Source organism: Lycorma delicatula, chromosome 1 (genome assembly GCF_047948215.1).
Source record: "Lycorma delicatula isolate Av1 chromosome 1, ASM4794821v1, whole genome shotgun sequence".
Classification (NCBI taxonomy): domain Eukaryota; kingdom Metazoa; phylum Arthropoda; class Insecta; order Hemiptera; family Fulgoridae; genus Lycorma; species Lycorma delicatula.
The window spans coordinates 249,209,108-249,225,323 of NC_134455.1; the positions used below are offsets into that span (position 1 = coordinate 249,209,108).

Consider the following 16,216-nt stretch of genomic DNA (forward strand, 5'->3'; position numbering starts at 1 on the left):
ACGAAGTTGCCCCCAGATATCATGGTATCACAGTGGAGCTCCTTGTTCGCACGTTGCCAATAATTCTTGGTCCCTTGACTACGGTTTTTAATAGGATGCTTTTTGCTGGACATCTGCCAGTGTGTTGGAAATGTGGTGAGTTGAAATTGCTCTTCAAAGCTCGTAACAAGGACCCCATGTAAGTTCTTCTTACCACCCTCTGACACTCTTGCCTGTAGTAGGTAAGGTTTTCGAAAAGATCTTGTACCTCTGCATTAATAGTAGGTTGACTTCTAACCATATGCTGATGGACAACCAGTACGGTTTTTACCCTGGCAAGAGCACAGAGGATGCAATTCTTAGGATAATGGATCTGGCTTTGTCCAGCGAACAAGTATGTACTCAGCGTCTTTTTGGACATATCTGAGGCCTTCAATAACTTGTGGTGGCCCTCTGCCTTGTTTCAACTTCAGCAGTGTGGGTGCACACTAAATGAGATTAGAACTCCCCCAAGCTATTTCAGCGACAGAACCGTCGTCCTTTGCGATGGCAGCTCAGAAGTAGAAAAGACCTGTTAAAAGATTGTCCACAAGGCAGTGTTTTAGGTCTACTCATCTGGGTCGTTGAGTTTGACTCTCTCATGCAGTTGTGGATGCCTAGTGGCTGCCGCATCATGGCACATACCAACAATGGGTTGCTGCTAGTCGAGGGCAACTCGCGTTGCCGAGATAGAGCTCAGGGTGACACAGGCAAGCAAGGTTCTAATGTTGTGGAGTCTTCAACATAAGATGGTTTTTAGTGTGGAGAAAACCATTATGATGTTTCTTAAAGGACCGCAAGTTGTCACCTGCATGTCGTGATGGACGGCCTTCCAATTAGGTATGTCACCATTCAGAAATATCTGGGTGTCATACTTGATGAGAGGCTTCAATTCAAGGACCACCTTCAGTTTGTTGCAAGGAAGGCCATTGATGCCTTCTTTGGTGTTCGTAGAGTCATCCATCCTGACTGGGGCTTGAATTACCATACCATGCATATTCATTACAAAGGTGTCTGTGAGGCCATAATGTATACATACTGCGCCTGTCTGGGCTCATTGTTTACAATTCCAATGTTATAGGAACATTCTATTGCGAGCCCAGTGTCTTCTGTTGTTAGCTGTTGTTGGTGGCTACAGAACTGTCTTAAGAGAGGCAGTTTCTGTGATCACCAGCATTAAACCCATTGATATTCTAGCTACGGAACATAGCAAGCAGTATGTTTTTAAGAAGGGAAGCCTTCCTTCTGGGCATTTGCGAGAACTGAAGACCAAGGTTTTGACTCTTGGCAAGCTAAGTGAAATGATTCTTCTACTGGTCGATACATGCATGGTATTTTTCCAAATGTTAGGGAGCTGTGAGCAATTAGGTGGATCTCCCCAATTGGTACACAACTCAATTCCTTTCAGGACATGGTGCTTTTAGGAATAGTTAGGCTAGGTTTGGTTTGGCTGATTCAGGCTTGTGACCGAAATGTAGGGTTGACGACAGACACTGTGGACCATGTCCTTTATGTTTGTCCCTGGTATGAACTGAACTTACCAGAGTTGTTAGGGAACTGGAAAGAGTGGATTTCTTCTTTGATCTGCGAGTCAACTGGAAGACTCACAGAGAATGGACTGTTGTGACTGGCTTCCTCTGTTTCTTCACCCTGAGCAGGACAGCGGAAGGGGTATAGTAGAGTAGCAGGGGTGCTACTCTACCCCGGGTGGCTAGGAACCGCCTGGGCAGTTGATTGGTCGGAGGTATGTGTGCTGGCACTGAGCCATGGTTAGATAGAAATTGTGGTGATTATTATTAAATGTTAGCTGTCGGTGGAACGGCAACTGCACTGCCAAGGGTATGACTTACCATGCAGTCGTGAGGTGCAGCGCTGTTTTGACATAGACAGTTTTCAATGAGTAAACATCACTGTTGGTGGGATGGTGACTGCACTGCCGAGGACATGGATTCCCATACAGCTATGAGGTGTAGCGGCATCTCGATGATGGTAATAAAGCACGTAAAGGTCACGCGGGACTCTACAATGGAGCTGAGTGGGAGTAGGAGGTTTGTCCACTTCTCCTTTGTAGACCAGACCAGAGTCCGTAAATTTAAGTTAGGTGTATGAACTGAAAGTTGAGTTCACTAAGGGAATTAGGACTAAATTTTCATTGTTGTTCATGACGGCAGCTAGAAGATCAAGCACAGGCGGCTTTGTCAACTGCAGAGGGCTGGATGGACATGCAAATTTAAGGATTTCTATGTCTAAAAAGAAGTGCATGCTTCTCAAGAGTGCACACAAATTATTGTACAGTCGTAACCACCACATTAAGTATAAAGGCTGTGTAATCAGCTGAGTTAGAGTTCATAAGTACCTAGGCGTTTTGTTTGATGAGAAGGTGCTTTTTAGCAACCACATTAAGCGAGTAGCAGTGGATGCCATCTCAGTGATGCACAAACTTAGGAGGATTGCTCAGAAAGACTATGGGTTGTTGGACCATCAAATGTACACGGTATACTGAGGTGTCTTTGAAAGCATGACTACTTACGCGGCACCCGTTTGGGCGCATAGGTTGGATATGAATAGAGTAGAGCACTTCTTCAAAATTTAAGGCCAGCGCAGAGCCTTAATTATATGCACTGATGTTTTAAAACAACCCCTTATGAGGCTTCGATTTGGTGGTGAAAGTTCGGGCAGCCATGTGGAAATCGCGAAGAGGTTGGGAAGCTGAGATATTTGGGATGCGGTTTCGAGCTGAGCCAGTACTGGAGTGGAACGGCGATCACAATGCACTGAATCTAAATTTTGCTCAGTTGCCCATCTCCCGTCTGTGGAAGAGGCTGCAGAGCCTCGCGATGGATGCATGGCACACCAAAACTAAGGGAAGATTCCCTTAGTAAATTTATACAGGACCTGGGGGGATGGTGTTCCTCACACTTGTTTTTAAGGGCAACAGGTGCCCAGGTGCTCACCAACTATGTTAATTTAAACCAATATCTGTTTCGGTTCCGCCTGGCAGCTGATGAGCTGTGCGTCTGTGGGGAGGTCCAGTCAAATGAGCACCTGATGTTTGACTGCCCTGCTCTTCGGGGGGGCCAGAGACCAGGCCACTCTGGAACTTAAGAGGTCAAGGGGAAAATGGGCCACTCACAAGCGGCGAGTCAATATGGCGACAGCTGCATTGTTGGACTGTGCAGGAGTTCCTTGATGCAGTTGCTTTGTTCAGCTGACATCAGTAGTTTACCTAAGGAGAAAAGACTCCTACTGCACTACTGTAGGAAGCTAATCTAGAGATATATGTGGCTGACTACCAGCCAATTAAGGCTCCAAGCGCTTTAGTATGGCGGACAGGTTCTTGCTGGCATTCAGCGACCTAGGCATGGCAGCAAATTGATGTCCAAACAAAATGAATTTTAATTTATGGATGTCATAAATATTTTTAGTAGTTGACAGGGTGCGCCTACCCATTTTAGCAAATATATGACAAATGAGCAGTTGGGACATGTAAGCCGATGGTATATAGCACCGCGCTTAGTCTGCTCACGCTGTTAGGTAAGCTCTAGGAGCTATTTAGGATACTGGTCGCTAAACTGTTTCGAGGCTCAGTAGCCGTTTGTGGCACAGACATTTGGTCGTATGCTTTAGGGCGACCAAATGGGGTGGTGGCAGGAGAAATGCCAAGCAAACAAAAAAAGAACATATCCAAGTGTTCAGTCAGATATGAGACCAGTACTTCATTGTGTTGGCTTATGGATTCCAATCACTCCAACTTCTTGGAAAGAAATTTCTGATTCTCCAGAAGGCTCAACTGATGAATCCTCAACTTCAATAGATAATAATTACATTCCAGAAGAATCATACACTGAACCTCACCTCAACACACAAGCAGAACTGAGAGACCTAAGGATACTAAAATTTCAGTATATAGAAATCGAAACAAAAATACTTTATAACAGATATACTGAAATACTTTAGAACAGATCATTTAATTTGTTCCTGCCATGATGTTAGGGGGCTAATGTCTGAACTGGACATGATTGGTGTTTATTTATAGACTCATCAAAAAGATGCTTGTAGGCAGTGTTGTTGCATAACTCGAATAAGTTTTCTTCTATACCAGTAGTGCATGCAGTAGGAATAAAAGAAACATATGAAAGTATTTAAAAAATTTTTAAAGCTATTAAGTATGATGAACACTCAGGGTGAATCATTGCTGACCTGAAAGTGATAGGGCTTCTTCTTGGACCCCAGAGTGACTTTACTTTGTAAAACCACTCTGGCACAAGAAGCGCATAGTTTCTTGTGTTTGTGTGATAGTTGGGCTACAGATAAACACTACAAAGTTAAAGACTGGAGAAAAAGAAATCAGTTTATCCCAGAAAAGGAAAATATTGTCAATATTCCCCTTGTCAAAGTAGATTGTATCATTTTACCACCACTAAACACAAAACTAGGCCTAATAAAGAATTTTGTAAAAGGACTAGTTAAAAGATGGAAACAGCTATATAGTTGAGGTTTTTTCACAATTAAGTGAAGCCAAAAGAATATTTATTGAGTCACAAATAAGAAAATTAATTTGTGAAAATATATTTAACAGCAAACTGAATCCTAAAGAACTAGAAGCATGAAAGTCATTCAAAGTTATCTTTACTGTTTTTCTTGATAACATAAAAACTGAAAACAATGTTCAACTTATAAATGAACTCTTAGTGAACTACAAAGTTTAGGCTGCAATATGTCATCAAAAATTTATTTTTTACATTCTGATTTGGACTTTTTCTTTCAAACCTGGGTAAAATCGGCAATGAACAATGAGAAAGGTTCCACCAACATATATTGCAGATGGGTCAACTTTATCAAAGCAGATGGGATAAATCTATGATGAGTGATTACTGCAAAGAGAAGACTTCACTGAACACAAAAGGAAAATAAGAAAAACAAAATTAAGATAAACGTAAATGTTTGCAAAATAAAAGTAGGTATTTTAATTATAATTATTATTTTTGTATTCTATTATTTAAGAAGTTTCTCAATATTTTAAAGGGTCATAACTAAAAATCTGAGGGTGATGAAAAAACTGATTTCATTTTAAGATTCAGCATAAAAATACATTCTAATTCACCTACTTTTGTTTCACTTCCAAATTGTTATTTTTTTTTCTGTTGACCTGTGTAATCAATCAAATATATTTATCAAAAGCACTATTTTGAAACTCTAAACCTCTTATTACATTACATCTGGTATTGTACTTTTTATAATATATTAAGGTTAAATAGTATTCATCTTAATTAAAAAATTAATTATTATCTCTTTTTATTGAAAGAAGAATTAATTTTAAAAAATACTACAAATCATCTTGCAAAAATGATTTGTAGTATTTATTTTAATTAATATCTATTAATATCTATTTTATTTAATATGTGAAAGTTTTGCTCTTGATTCTGGTTACTTGTAGCCCTTTTATATTGATACACCATATATATTCAACTACCGTTATCATACATAAACCACCTTGTATCTAACAGATTGAGTTTGTGTTGTCTGACGATGTGTTTATTTCATTACAGAGTATATCTTGTTTTGAATCTTTATTTTCTGTGCCTGGAATAGAGTGATAGAATAGAACAATACATTGAGCTAAATTTAAACAAATTGTTTTAACAACTATTAAACAACCTGGAGACTGTAAGAAGAGTTCCAATGTAGCAACATGGTTTTACGAAAGAAAAATATCATGCCAGCACTAGTATCTCTTGTAGAAAAAGTTGTTTGGACAATGGAGAAAGAATAATTAATTTTTTTTTTTAATTTTAGATGGTCTTTTAAAAACAATTGATTGTTACATTTTGATATTATGAGTAAAAATTAAGATCTGTTGAAACTTCGTTGAGGCTTATTTAAGAAAACAATGTGTTGAAATGAAAATGATAGATGGTACAGATAAAATTAGAAAAGTAAATTCAAAAGATCATTAAAGATATGTTTAATTACGTTAATACATTCTATTAAATCAATGAACTCTTCCTCATAAAACTAGATTTCCTACATTATATTTTATTTAATATAATATAAATCATATTACTTTGGAAATGGTAGTAGTGATAGTAATCATTATATTTTATTCTGGTAGTTTTACTGTTTTAGTTTATTTCACTCTTCCTTCTTTGAAATTCTAGGATTTGCTTTTAAAAAAACCCACACACAATGAAACATTACCATTAAAGTAATGTTTTGTTCTATGGCAAGTTCGTGAATATATCTATAATTACATTTCCATTAAATTGCTTTGTGTCTCAGAAGGTTGAATTTGTATTTTCTGTTCCCATACATTCCATTACAGATGTTTTATCTCAGTAACAGTACCTAACAAAAGGACTTCAATATGGTACTAATCTCCAAGAGAAAATAATATCGTAGAGATTTTCTACTGATGTAAAAATCACCCATTTCCAAAATTTGATCAACCATTTTTGGAAAACTGTTCCAAATTTCAACACCAAAATTGTGGCTACATTCAATATGAAAGATTTAAATATTAGCTTCAGTATTACATTATAAGTCAGAGTGATAATCAAGATTACCTCTAAGAGTAGCTTCATGAAGTAGAGGAACTCCAGAGACATCAATTTTTACAGCGTGAATAAGACAGAACAACAGGCGATTCAGGTGAGTTTTAGATGATAAAACCTGTGGTAAGCGAGTACCCAGCAGAAGAAGATAACCATTTAAAAGGTTCATTTGTGAAGTCACACCTTGATAACAAGAAAAAATTATTAACACTATTAAATAACAAATTGGAAACATTACCTCCATTACATTACATTACCACCTTACATTACCTCAATAATGAATTAAAATGCTCAATGTATTAAATATTCATTTTAATAATTCAAAATATTTATTAAAAATATTGTTTTCATAACTTTAGTCCCATTTTTCTTCAATCAATTAGCAAAGTAAACTTAATTCATTTTTATAAGATAAGGAGACAGGCTACTTGTGTGAAGGTTGACAGAATGTGCTCCCTAGACTTACAAAGTTTTACTTTCATTATTCCTCCCATTGTAGCATGAAGTATGGATCTTAAATTGTGTAGCCAACTTCTGTTTCATTAGTTTATAATATTAATTAATTCAATAATGACGACTGAATTAAAGATTCATTATAAGAAAACAAGAAGTAGCTTAAAAGTCCAGCCAATCCTTCCTGCCTTTTGTCTAAATATAAAATAAACTGGAAAAAGTAGGAAAATAACAAAAAAAGGTTCACAGATCAGCAAGACATAATGCTAATCTTTGAAATACATTTTACAAGATTCATGAGTTTTATTTTTTATAATAATAAAAATGTTACAATAGAAAATTTTTTTTCTATTTCCAACATTTTTTTAGAATATTACAAGTTTATGCTGTTTGACAAATGAGAACAGAGCTAGATGAAGACACTACATAAAACAAAAATTTATGTGGTCTCTGTTATAAATTCATAATCATCACTCTTACTCTAAATCCAACACCAAAGTATCAACACTTTCAAGGTGATATATTTACATCACAAAGAAATTACGGATATATTCCTTTTTAATAATCATTTTGCATATATTTTCTGTTTTCTGCTGTACCTTTTTGCACTATTCAGAATAGAATACCTATTAGAATCATAATCAAAGTAGAAATTTTCTGTTTTCAGCAGGTAGTTAAAAACTGAACTGAATGATTTAATGTGATTAAATAAGCCCCGCAATGAAGAGTACTACTTCGACAAAATATTGGAGGATTATGAACACAGAATGTATTAAAACTTCCATCATACCACCCTGAATTCAATTTATATGAGCTGCTTTTAGGGAAAATAAAAATTCACATTGTGAAAGAAAATATGTTACAACTAGCATAGATGAAGCTGTCAAAAGATACTAGTGATACATATGACATGGATAGGATAGTCAGTAAATTAAAAAAACCTTATCCTTCCTTTTTGTTAAAATAAAGAAATGAAAATGTTAAAAATCTAAAAATAATAAATAAAATTAAAAAAAATTGAAGTTAATCAAATAAAAATATATATAAAAAAGTGCATATATAACATAAATAAAAACATTATTAAGCCAGACAACAAATAGAAACAGACACAAACAGCACACTCATGTAATTGCGTGCAAGTAATTGTGTAGCATCTGTTATGCCTCCCTGCAGGTCCAACAAACTATTTTTGTCCTATGTGTTAATTGAACTAATCACTAATAAGCAATAATTTACTACAACTTCCTCGATCTTATAAAGACATCTATTTTTACTACTACTTCCACTGCTCAGTGAAATGTGATCTTCAGTTGTATAACCAATTTCTGTTACTTAAGAGAAATAGAGACACTTTAATCTACCTTAATTCTGCTAGATGAACTGATAAAATAATTTTACAGAAAGAAATTCTTACTTGAAATTATTTATCGTCACTATAAACAAATCTAATTTGTTAATTATTTGTCCAGTTATAAAATTTCAGAACATTTAGAAAGTTATAACAAACAGTTTCTGAATCTTTTACAAGAAATTAATAAGTACTTTTCTAGATAATGTAAGTTTAACTGAGTAACATTAAAGACATAAATGAAAGAAACTAGCAATCTATAATAATGTAATTATTTATTAAATTTTGTACTTTAACATTTAGTTTAGCATTATTTCATGTCTTTGTATTTAAACAACTAATATGGACTTTAATCGCATCTATTTTTCTATCTTATCTGAAATTCTATCAGAATATCTGATCAAGACACATTATGATCTATTCTGATCAGAATAAAATATTTATTTATCTAATTTTTAGTCTGTCACTGGAAATCCTTGTACCAGGCTGTTCAAAAAATATATGCACACTTTAAAATAGAATAGCTATTATATTATTGTGAGTATTACAATATAAAGGGAAAAATTACAAGATAGACACAGTGTTTTCACGTTATTTCAATAAGTACTCAAACTGTAAACCACCAGTTGCAAAAACTTTTGAGCACAATGTTGTACATTCCTGGTGACATCTTCCAAAAAAGCCACAGGGATTGCTTCAAAATTTCATGGCGCAGTTCCACTTGTAACTGTGGCATCTTACTCTACATTATGTTGTTGATGGTCCCTTCAAGTAAAAATCTAGGGGAGATAAATGAGGCAAAGAGGGAAGTACTCAATCGGACCCCTTTGTCCTAATCAATGTCCCAGGATAGTGTTATCCAAGTAGGCATCCAAATCTACATGAAGGAATGGGATTGCCAACGAAGCCATAATGGATAATAAAATTAATGTGTCCAACAGCTCTAAGAAAACTTGGCCAGTAAAAGAACGGTCAAACTAGTTTTCTTGATGATAGCCCACACCAGACAGTGAACAATGCTTAATGTGTTGACAGTTCAGTTCCATATCCCTGCCTCCACTGTTTTTACATTTCACAGATATTCTCGAACGTCCAATGTTTTCCACTTCAGAATGTTTTTTTTCTCCTTGAATGACAGCTGAGTTTGGGCCAATGCTGCACTTTCTCAACTGACTGCATCACATTGCATCAATTAACACTAATGCCATCTGTTGTTGTAGAGTGATAATACTACACATTAAATATATAGCCAATGTGAATTAAAGTGTATCACATGTATGACATGCTTTTAAAGTATTTATAAATTTTTTTGAAAATGTATAAATACTTATATTTTATTCAGTAACTTATAGTCAGCAATTAAACTTAGAAGATAATGAGTCAAATTCATGTTTATTATTACTATTGAGTATAATATTAAAATGTAGAAAAGTAGTTAATTCTTATTCCACTTCCTGTAACATAACAGACCATAGTAGAGTGAATGCCATATGAACAATGAAAATGAACTTACAGTTCATGATAATTATTGAAAATGAAGACTATGAACATAAAAAATTACATAGGCAGTGGCTGTTTTACCATACAACTTGGTGTGTATTAAAGATAAGAAGAATATAATTGATAATTATTAGTTATAAATTTACAAAATATCTTTACAAAATGGACAGTCTGAAATTTTCTTGTAGCTCAACTAAGGGTTGCTTTTTTTGAGACACTTAAGAAAACAATTTTAAGAAACAATGTAGTTATTTGGGAGGCTAAAATAATAAAAAGATAAGACCTGAAACACTTAAAACAAGATAAATTTTGCTTTCTATATCACATGACAAAAACATACTGTTATAAATAGAACTTTAATAATTTGAAATTATTGATGAATTGCTCATGTCACCACTATATCAATCAGTCTGTATTTTCTTTTCCTTTTACATTTCATAATCTGTTCATCTTAAGTGGTACTCTTCACTTTTTAACTTGTAATATTCTTTTTACCAGCCTCTTTTGGGTAACTTATATTATCAAATAGAAAGTCAAGTCCTTGTTAAAAGTAAAAAAAAAAAAAAATGGTTATTTCACTGATTACTTCACTTTAGACCTTAATAAGCCATAAAATTATTTTGGGGTTGGCATCTGCATTACATCTGAAACCTATAATTAATTTCAAAAATGGATGGAGCTCCAAGAATAAGGCATATCCAACAAGTGTTGTAAAGTGTCTGGTTAATCAGGCTACTATAGAATGGGAAAAAGAAAAGAAACAACAATGGGTCAAATGGGAAAAGAAAGTAACAACAGAAGAGGAGAACTAGATAACAAAAAAGAGAGAAATGGAGATATATTAAATGGATTTTAAAGATGCTACCATAAATAGTTTGTCACTGAAAAGGCTACGGAAATTATTAATTTTATGGAGGAGAAAGAAATATTAAAATGTTAATCCTACGTTAAAAAAGTAGAAAGGAAAGTATTTACAAATGGATATAAACTGCATTATATAGAATAAAAATAAGGAGAAAATGAAGAATTAATGTATCAAGGATTTATATGATGCAACACAAATATCAAACTACTACTTGCAAGATAAGTCACCATTGTGCAAAATTTTACAACTGAATTTCTCAAAAACAGTTCTTATGACTGATAAAATTTTAACATAAACACCATTTTTGTGCTACTGGTAATTTTTTTTTAAACAATTGAAAACAAGAGAGAAATTTTTGTAAGGTAAACTAAATAATAAATAATACTAATTTATGCCAATAAGGCATAAGAAGTATTATTAATTTATATTATTTTGGAGATGAAACTATGTATTATTAATTTATATTATTATGGAGATGAAACTATGTATTTATGATAATACTGATCAAAGGACTAATTTGTAACAAACATTGGTATAGGTAAGCATAGAACTACGCATAAAAAAATCATCTCTTTCTCATCTTCTCAATTTTGAATACATTCTATAAAATCAAGATTTTTTTAAAAATCAAATTTTCAAATTAATTAATTTCTTTGATTTGATCAAAAATTAAATATTTTGAATCAAATTTTTCTGTTTTCTGGGTATGAAAATAGACTGGTAAAAACCTTACCTGAACTAAGAACAACTCTAGGAAATCTTGTAAGAAAAGAATAGAATGATTCCTCTATGTTCTCAAAAAATGACTTTTCTGAATCTGATTCATATCTACTTGAAAACTTTTTCAGAGCCATACAGCTATATCTTTCTATCTCCTCCATTTCATCCTGGGAGAGGATTATTAAAGATTCCATCAATGTACTTAAAGATGGCTTCATGTTCCTGTTTGATCATGTAATTTAAAAATCAATATCTTACTGAGTTAATTAATCTAATACATAATAAAATAATAATCCCATAGATTAACAATAACTGCATTAAAACAAGTAGGTTTAAAATAAAATAAATAAATTCATTAAGATGTATGCAATACTAAATAAATAATCACAGGAAAATAAAATAAACTAATAATAAGTATCACTGCATCATTAGAACTATATACATATATATGTACACGCACAAACAAGTACGTATATTTACATTGTTCATTAAGATGATTATCATATATTTAACTATTCATGGTTTATGAATAACTTACCACATAAATTTTATTAAAATAAGCCACAACTGTTATGTGAAAAGAAAAAATTAATTGACAAAATAGTAAAAAAAAACAAACAGTAAAAAAGGTACAGCAAGGGCTTGTAAACATACACAATAAGACTTGAAAACACCTTATATACTGATGGAAACGTATACAAAGATGAATTTTATAAATTTTGCTTTCATTAATTATTAATTGTTTCAGCCTATCAAATTAGGCTTTTTCCCTCCACCTAGAAGACTACTTGGAAGGAAGAAGGAGGGCCCATATATGATTAACATGATTGACTTTTTTACTTGATCCAAAAATAGTTTTTTTTGAAAAAGAATAATTAGAACATCAAAATACTTTTTATTTTCATAATTTGAAGGTGAAAATAATTTCAATGTTAATTAAATAAAAGCTTGGGTTGCAAGAAATTCCAAACTTTTTGAATAACTGAGGATTTTATGTTCCTTTTACATTGCTATTACGTTGAAAATAATGTTTGTTTATCACAAAATTTATCTACTTTTTAGGTAGGTTTCATAAAAAAGCTACCTATTGTAATGAGTACCAAGATTCAATTTTTGAAAAATTTCAATATATCTTCACACGTTTCTCATCCTCCAGACTCCAAAATCACCATCAGTTCAAAAATGTATATATACATTTATATATATATATTTCACTTTCTTGTGGATGTGATAACTGCCGTAATTTTATGCCAATCACTTTCAAACTGATACATAAAATATAACGATCCAAAATCTCGTTCAGGTTTGTTAATGGGAAAAATCGGACCATGGAGGTGGAAATGGGGGGGCTTTTTAAAAAAAAACAAAATATTGCTATAACTTTCTTATTAAGTAAAATATCAAATTCGTTTAAAATATAGTATAATAGGTTTGGTGAGACGAGTTCTTACCTTATGCAAATGTTATCTGGTCACGGTAATTTTGAAGTGTATTTTTATGGAATTGGGAGGAGAGAGTCGCCTGACTGTATATATTGTGCTGAACGGGACTCAGTTGAGCACAGCCTCTTAAAGTGTGAGGAATAGATTGAACAACATATTCGGGCTAGTATTGCAAATCTGGAGCCGGAGATTTTTATATGGTCCCGTATATGCTGATGTTGCAGAGTAACTGGAGGAAAGTGGAGGAATACTTGAGGGAGGTGCTTCGATGCAAAGATACGGAAGGTAGAAGAAGAGGGTTTTAGTGTAGGGTTGGGTGGACAGCCCCAATCAGGAGAGCCGGCATGCCGTGGTGTCCTGGTTCCGATGATCGACTGAGGACTCCAAGGGAGACTAGGTTAGGGGATACAAACAAAAAGACCCGATACCGGTGGGGGAATCCAGTAATGGAGTACCCCCATTAGAGTGGGCAATTAAGAATTAAAAGATCCAACCGAAGGGGGGGGCGTAGACCTACAATGGCAGTAGGTGGGGAGGCCTCTTAGGAAAGCTTTATTAATTAAAAAAAATTCTTTACTATGAATTCAATAATAATCTCAAATTTAAAAAATAACAGCTAAATTCATCATAGTATGTTTATGAAATTGTTGTGTATTACAATTCAATAACTTGTTATTGTTAACCTACTCTACTTAGGGACAGACAGGTCTATTTTCTGCAAAGATTAGGAGGATTCTGTAATATACAGCAATATAAAAGGATGTTAAGACTGCTATTAAATAATTACATTTTTTAATCATTTGATGTTACACAATTAGCAAGTAAGCCTTCCAATATTTGGAAGAAATTGTAATAAAAATTAGTCAGGTTTGAAAAGACTGCCAATTTAGTCTCAAATGATAGTTTTTTAAAAATCTGGAAACACCGACAACGCCTCTGGATGGTAAATTTTATATGACAATCTCAACATGAAAAAGGTTTGAGTCAAAATGGTTCCCAGGGCTCTAACAACAGAGCAAAAGAAACACTGCAAGGAAATTTGCACTGATATTCTGCAGCAACTTGATCAAGATCCCAACCTCTTACAAAAAAGAAAAAACATCATTGTGAGGAATCCTGAATCATCCAGTATTATGATCTACAGACAAAATGACAACTGGTGCACATTATAAAAAATGAAAAAAGCTTGTCAAAATAAGTCCAAATTCAAAGCTATGTTCAGTGTGTTTTTTGATGTCAAGGGTGTAATTTTGGAAAAATGGGTTCCAGAAGTCACAAAAAAGAATCAACATTATAATATGGAAGTTTTTCAAATCTAAGGGAAAGTTAGAACAAAACAACCAGAACTGAGTAAAGATGGTTTCATTCTTCATCAGGACAATGTGCCTGATCACACACCACTTTCTGAGAAGAAAGTTTGACTGACAAACAGATTACTACATTAGAACATCCTTCACAATTTTCAGATTTGGTACCATGTGATATTTTTCTTTTCCCTAAAGTGAAATCTCTTCTTAAAAGGAACACATTTTGAGTCAATTGTTGCAGTAAAAATGAAAATGGCAGATGAGTTAAAACAGCTGTCAGAACCTGATCTGTTACATCTCTTTGATTAATAAATAAAATTGCATTGATGTATAAAGGTAAACAGGCACCATCTTGAAGGGGACAAGCATTAGAATAGTAATAAATAAAATAAACGTAACTTATTTTATTAGTCTCATTATTTAATACACATCTCATGAGTGTCTATATATATATTTTTATATATACTCATGGTTTTAGTTATTACTACTTTTGCATAATAAATATATTTTTTTTAAGGTATAATTTTATTATACCTTAAAAACTCATCATTATGGTATTATTTGCTTTATTTAAGTTTCGTAAATTTACACAGGGTAGACTGCATTATTTTCACGATGTAATGATAAAATCACGCAGTTTTACATACTGCGATATTTTAATCCTACACCATCAAAACTCTTAAATTCACTGATCTTAAGAGTTCTGCATGTATAATTAATTTAACTCTAATCCTGTTAACATACAAGATATCATTAGGTCTCACATCATGTCTACAAGAACATAAAAAAAAGTTGTTTCATCAATGAAAGAAAAGTAGAATTCTTAGAAAAATTGAAAATTGTTGTAACGTGTAAAGCAGATGAATATGGAATAGGAACATCAACTATATCAGAAGACTAGTATTAAAAATGAAAACACTATTATGAATTATTTGTCTTGAAAAAGAAGAACAAAAGTTTTTCCAGGAAGACAATCAAGAACGCATCAAACAATCTGTGTGCTGCTGAAATACTCTTGTCATGTATTGTGTATTGACGCCACACTTCAAGTATCCATTTTTCTTGGTGCAATTCAATTCAATTACATTTACATTCTAAAATAATTCTCCGAAAAAAAACTTTTAGAAGTATTCACACACGTGGCCACAATAAAAATCCAAAAGCTTTTCCAAGTCAATCACCTAGCTAAATTTTTTATTTATAAATATGGAAAATATTGGGTCCTTTTTAAATATGTAAATTCAATCATGTTTTTATCAATCAAAAGAGAAAAAATTTTACTATAGAAATAATATATAATTTTTATATCTGAACATTATTTTATGAGTAATAGTTTTATGTGAGCCCAATAACAAGCTATTCAAACATGCTGAAATGGCAGATATGTCAATTTTGTAAAGTGCTACAGCTCTTACTTGATAAATCCAAATTAAAAAATTCAGAATGTATATTTTGTTAATGTTACACACATTTGAAATTTGTCAACTATTTTAGTTAATCAACAATCAGTCAAATAATTATGTTTGATTACTACCACTATGATTCAGGATAACATTCTGAAATACAGACACTGCATTATATGCAAAAATTAAAAAAAAAATTATATAAATTGCAAGCTTCAAAGAAGCAATCATTTTGATATTTTGAATTTATTCTTTACATATAAATTTAAACAGAGATAATAATATTTATAAATAAAATATTATTTAACAAATGAAAATTTTGAAGCATGAAACGTATACTACTTTCAGACAGTCATAAAAGTACTTTTGTTTTTAAATTTATCTATTGTTTTAAGAAAAATCAAATATACTGGTAGTTTCAAGCAGTATACTGCAAAGTTATCAATAGATGTATCTTACAGCAGAAATTTCCCTTTATTCAAAGCCTACAACTGACTTTTTCTTGCATTTATTACATCAAGACTCCTGTTTGGGAGTCAAGTGAAATTTCCACCAAAAAAAAAAGAGTGAAAAAATACAAAACAATAAACAAACAAGTGTTTATTCACA

At 32.8% G+C, this 16,216-nt stretch overlaps 1 protein-coding gene across 4 annotated transcripts in view; it reads right to left on the bottom strand.

Annotated features, from left to right (window-relative positions):
• Positions 1 to 16,216, bottom strand: part of Tti1 (Telo2 interacting protein 1) — a 98,288-nt gene that overhangs the window by 48,134 nt on the left and 33,938 nt on the right. For all 4 annotated transcript variants that reach the window (XR_012757724.1, XM_075375312.1, XM_075375293.1 and 1 more), the window contains exons 7-8: positions 11,469 to 11,677; positions 6,582 to 6,752 (exon numbers count right to left, since the gene is read on the bottom strand). Coding sequence is in view for 3 of the 4 variants with exons in the window: in XM_075375312.1 (XP_075231427.1) it covers positions 6,582 to 6,752; positions 11,469 to 11,677 (380 nt within the window). In the remaining variant the exon portion in view is untranslated. The remainder of the gene's footprint in view (positions 1 to 6,581; positions 6,753 to 11,468; positions 11,678 to 16,216) is intronic.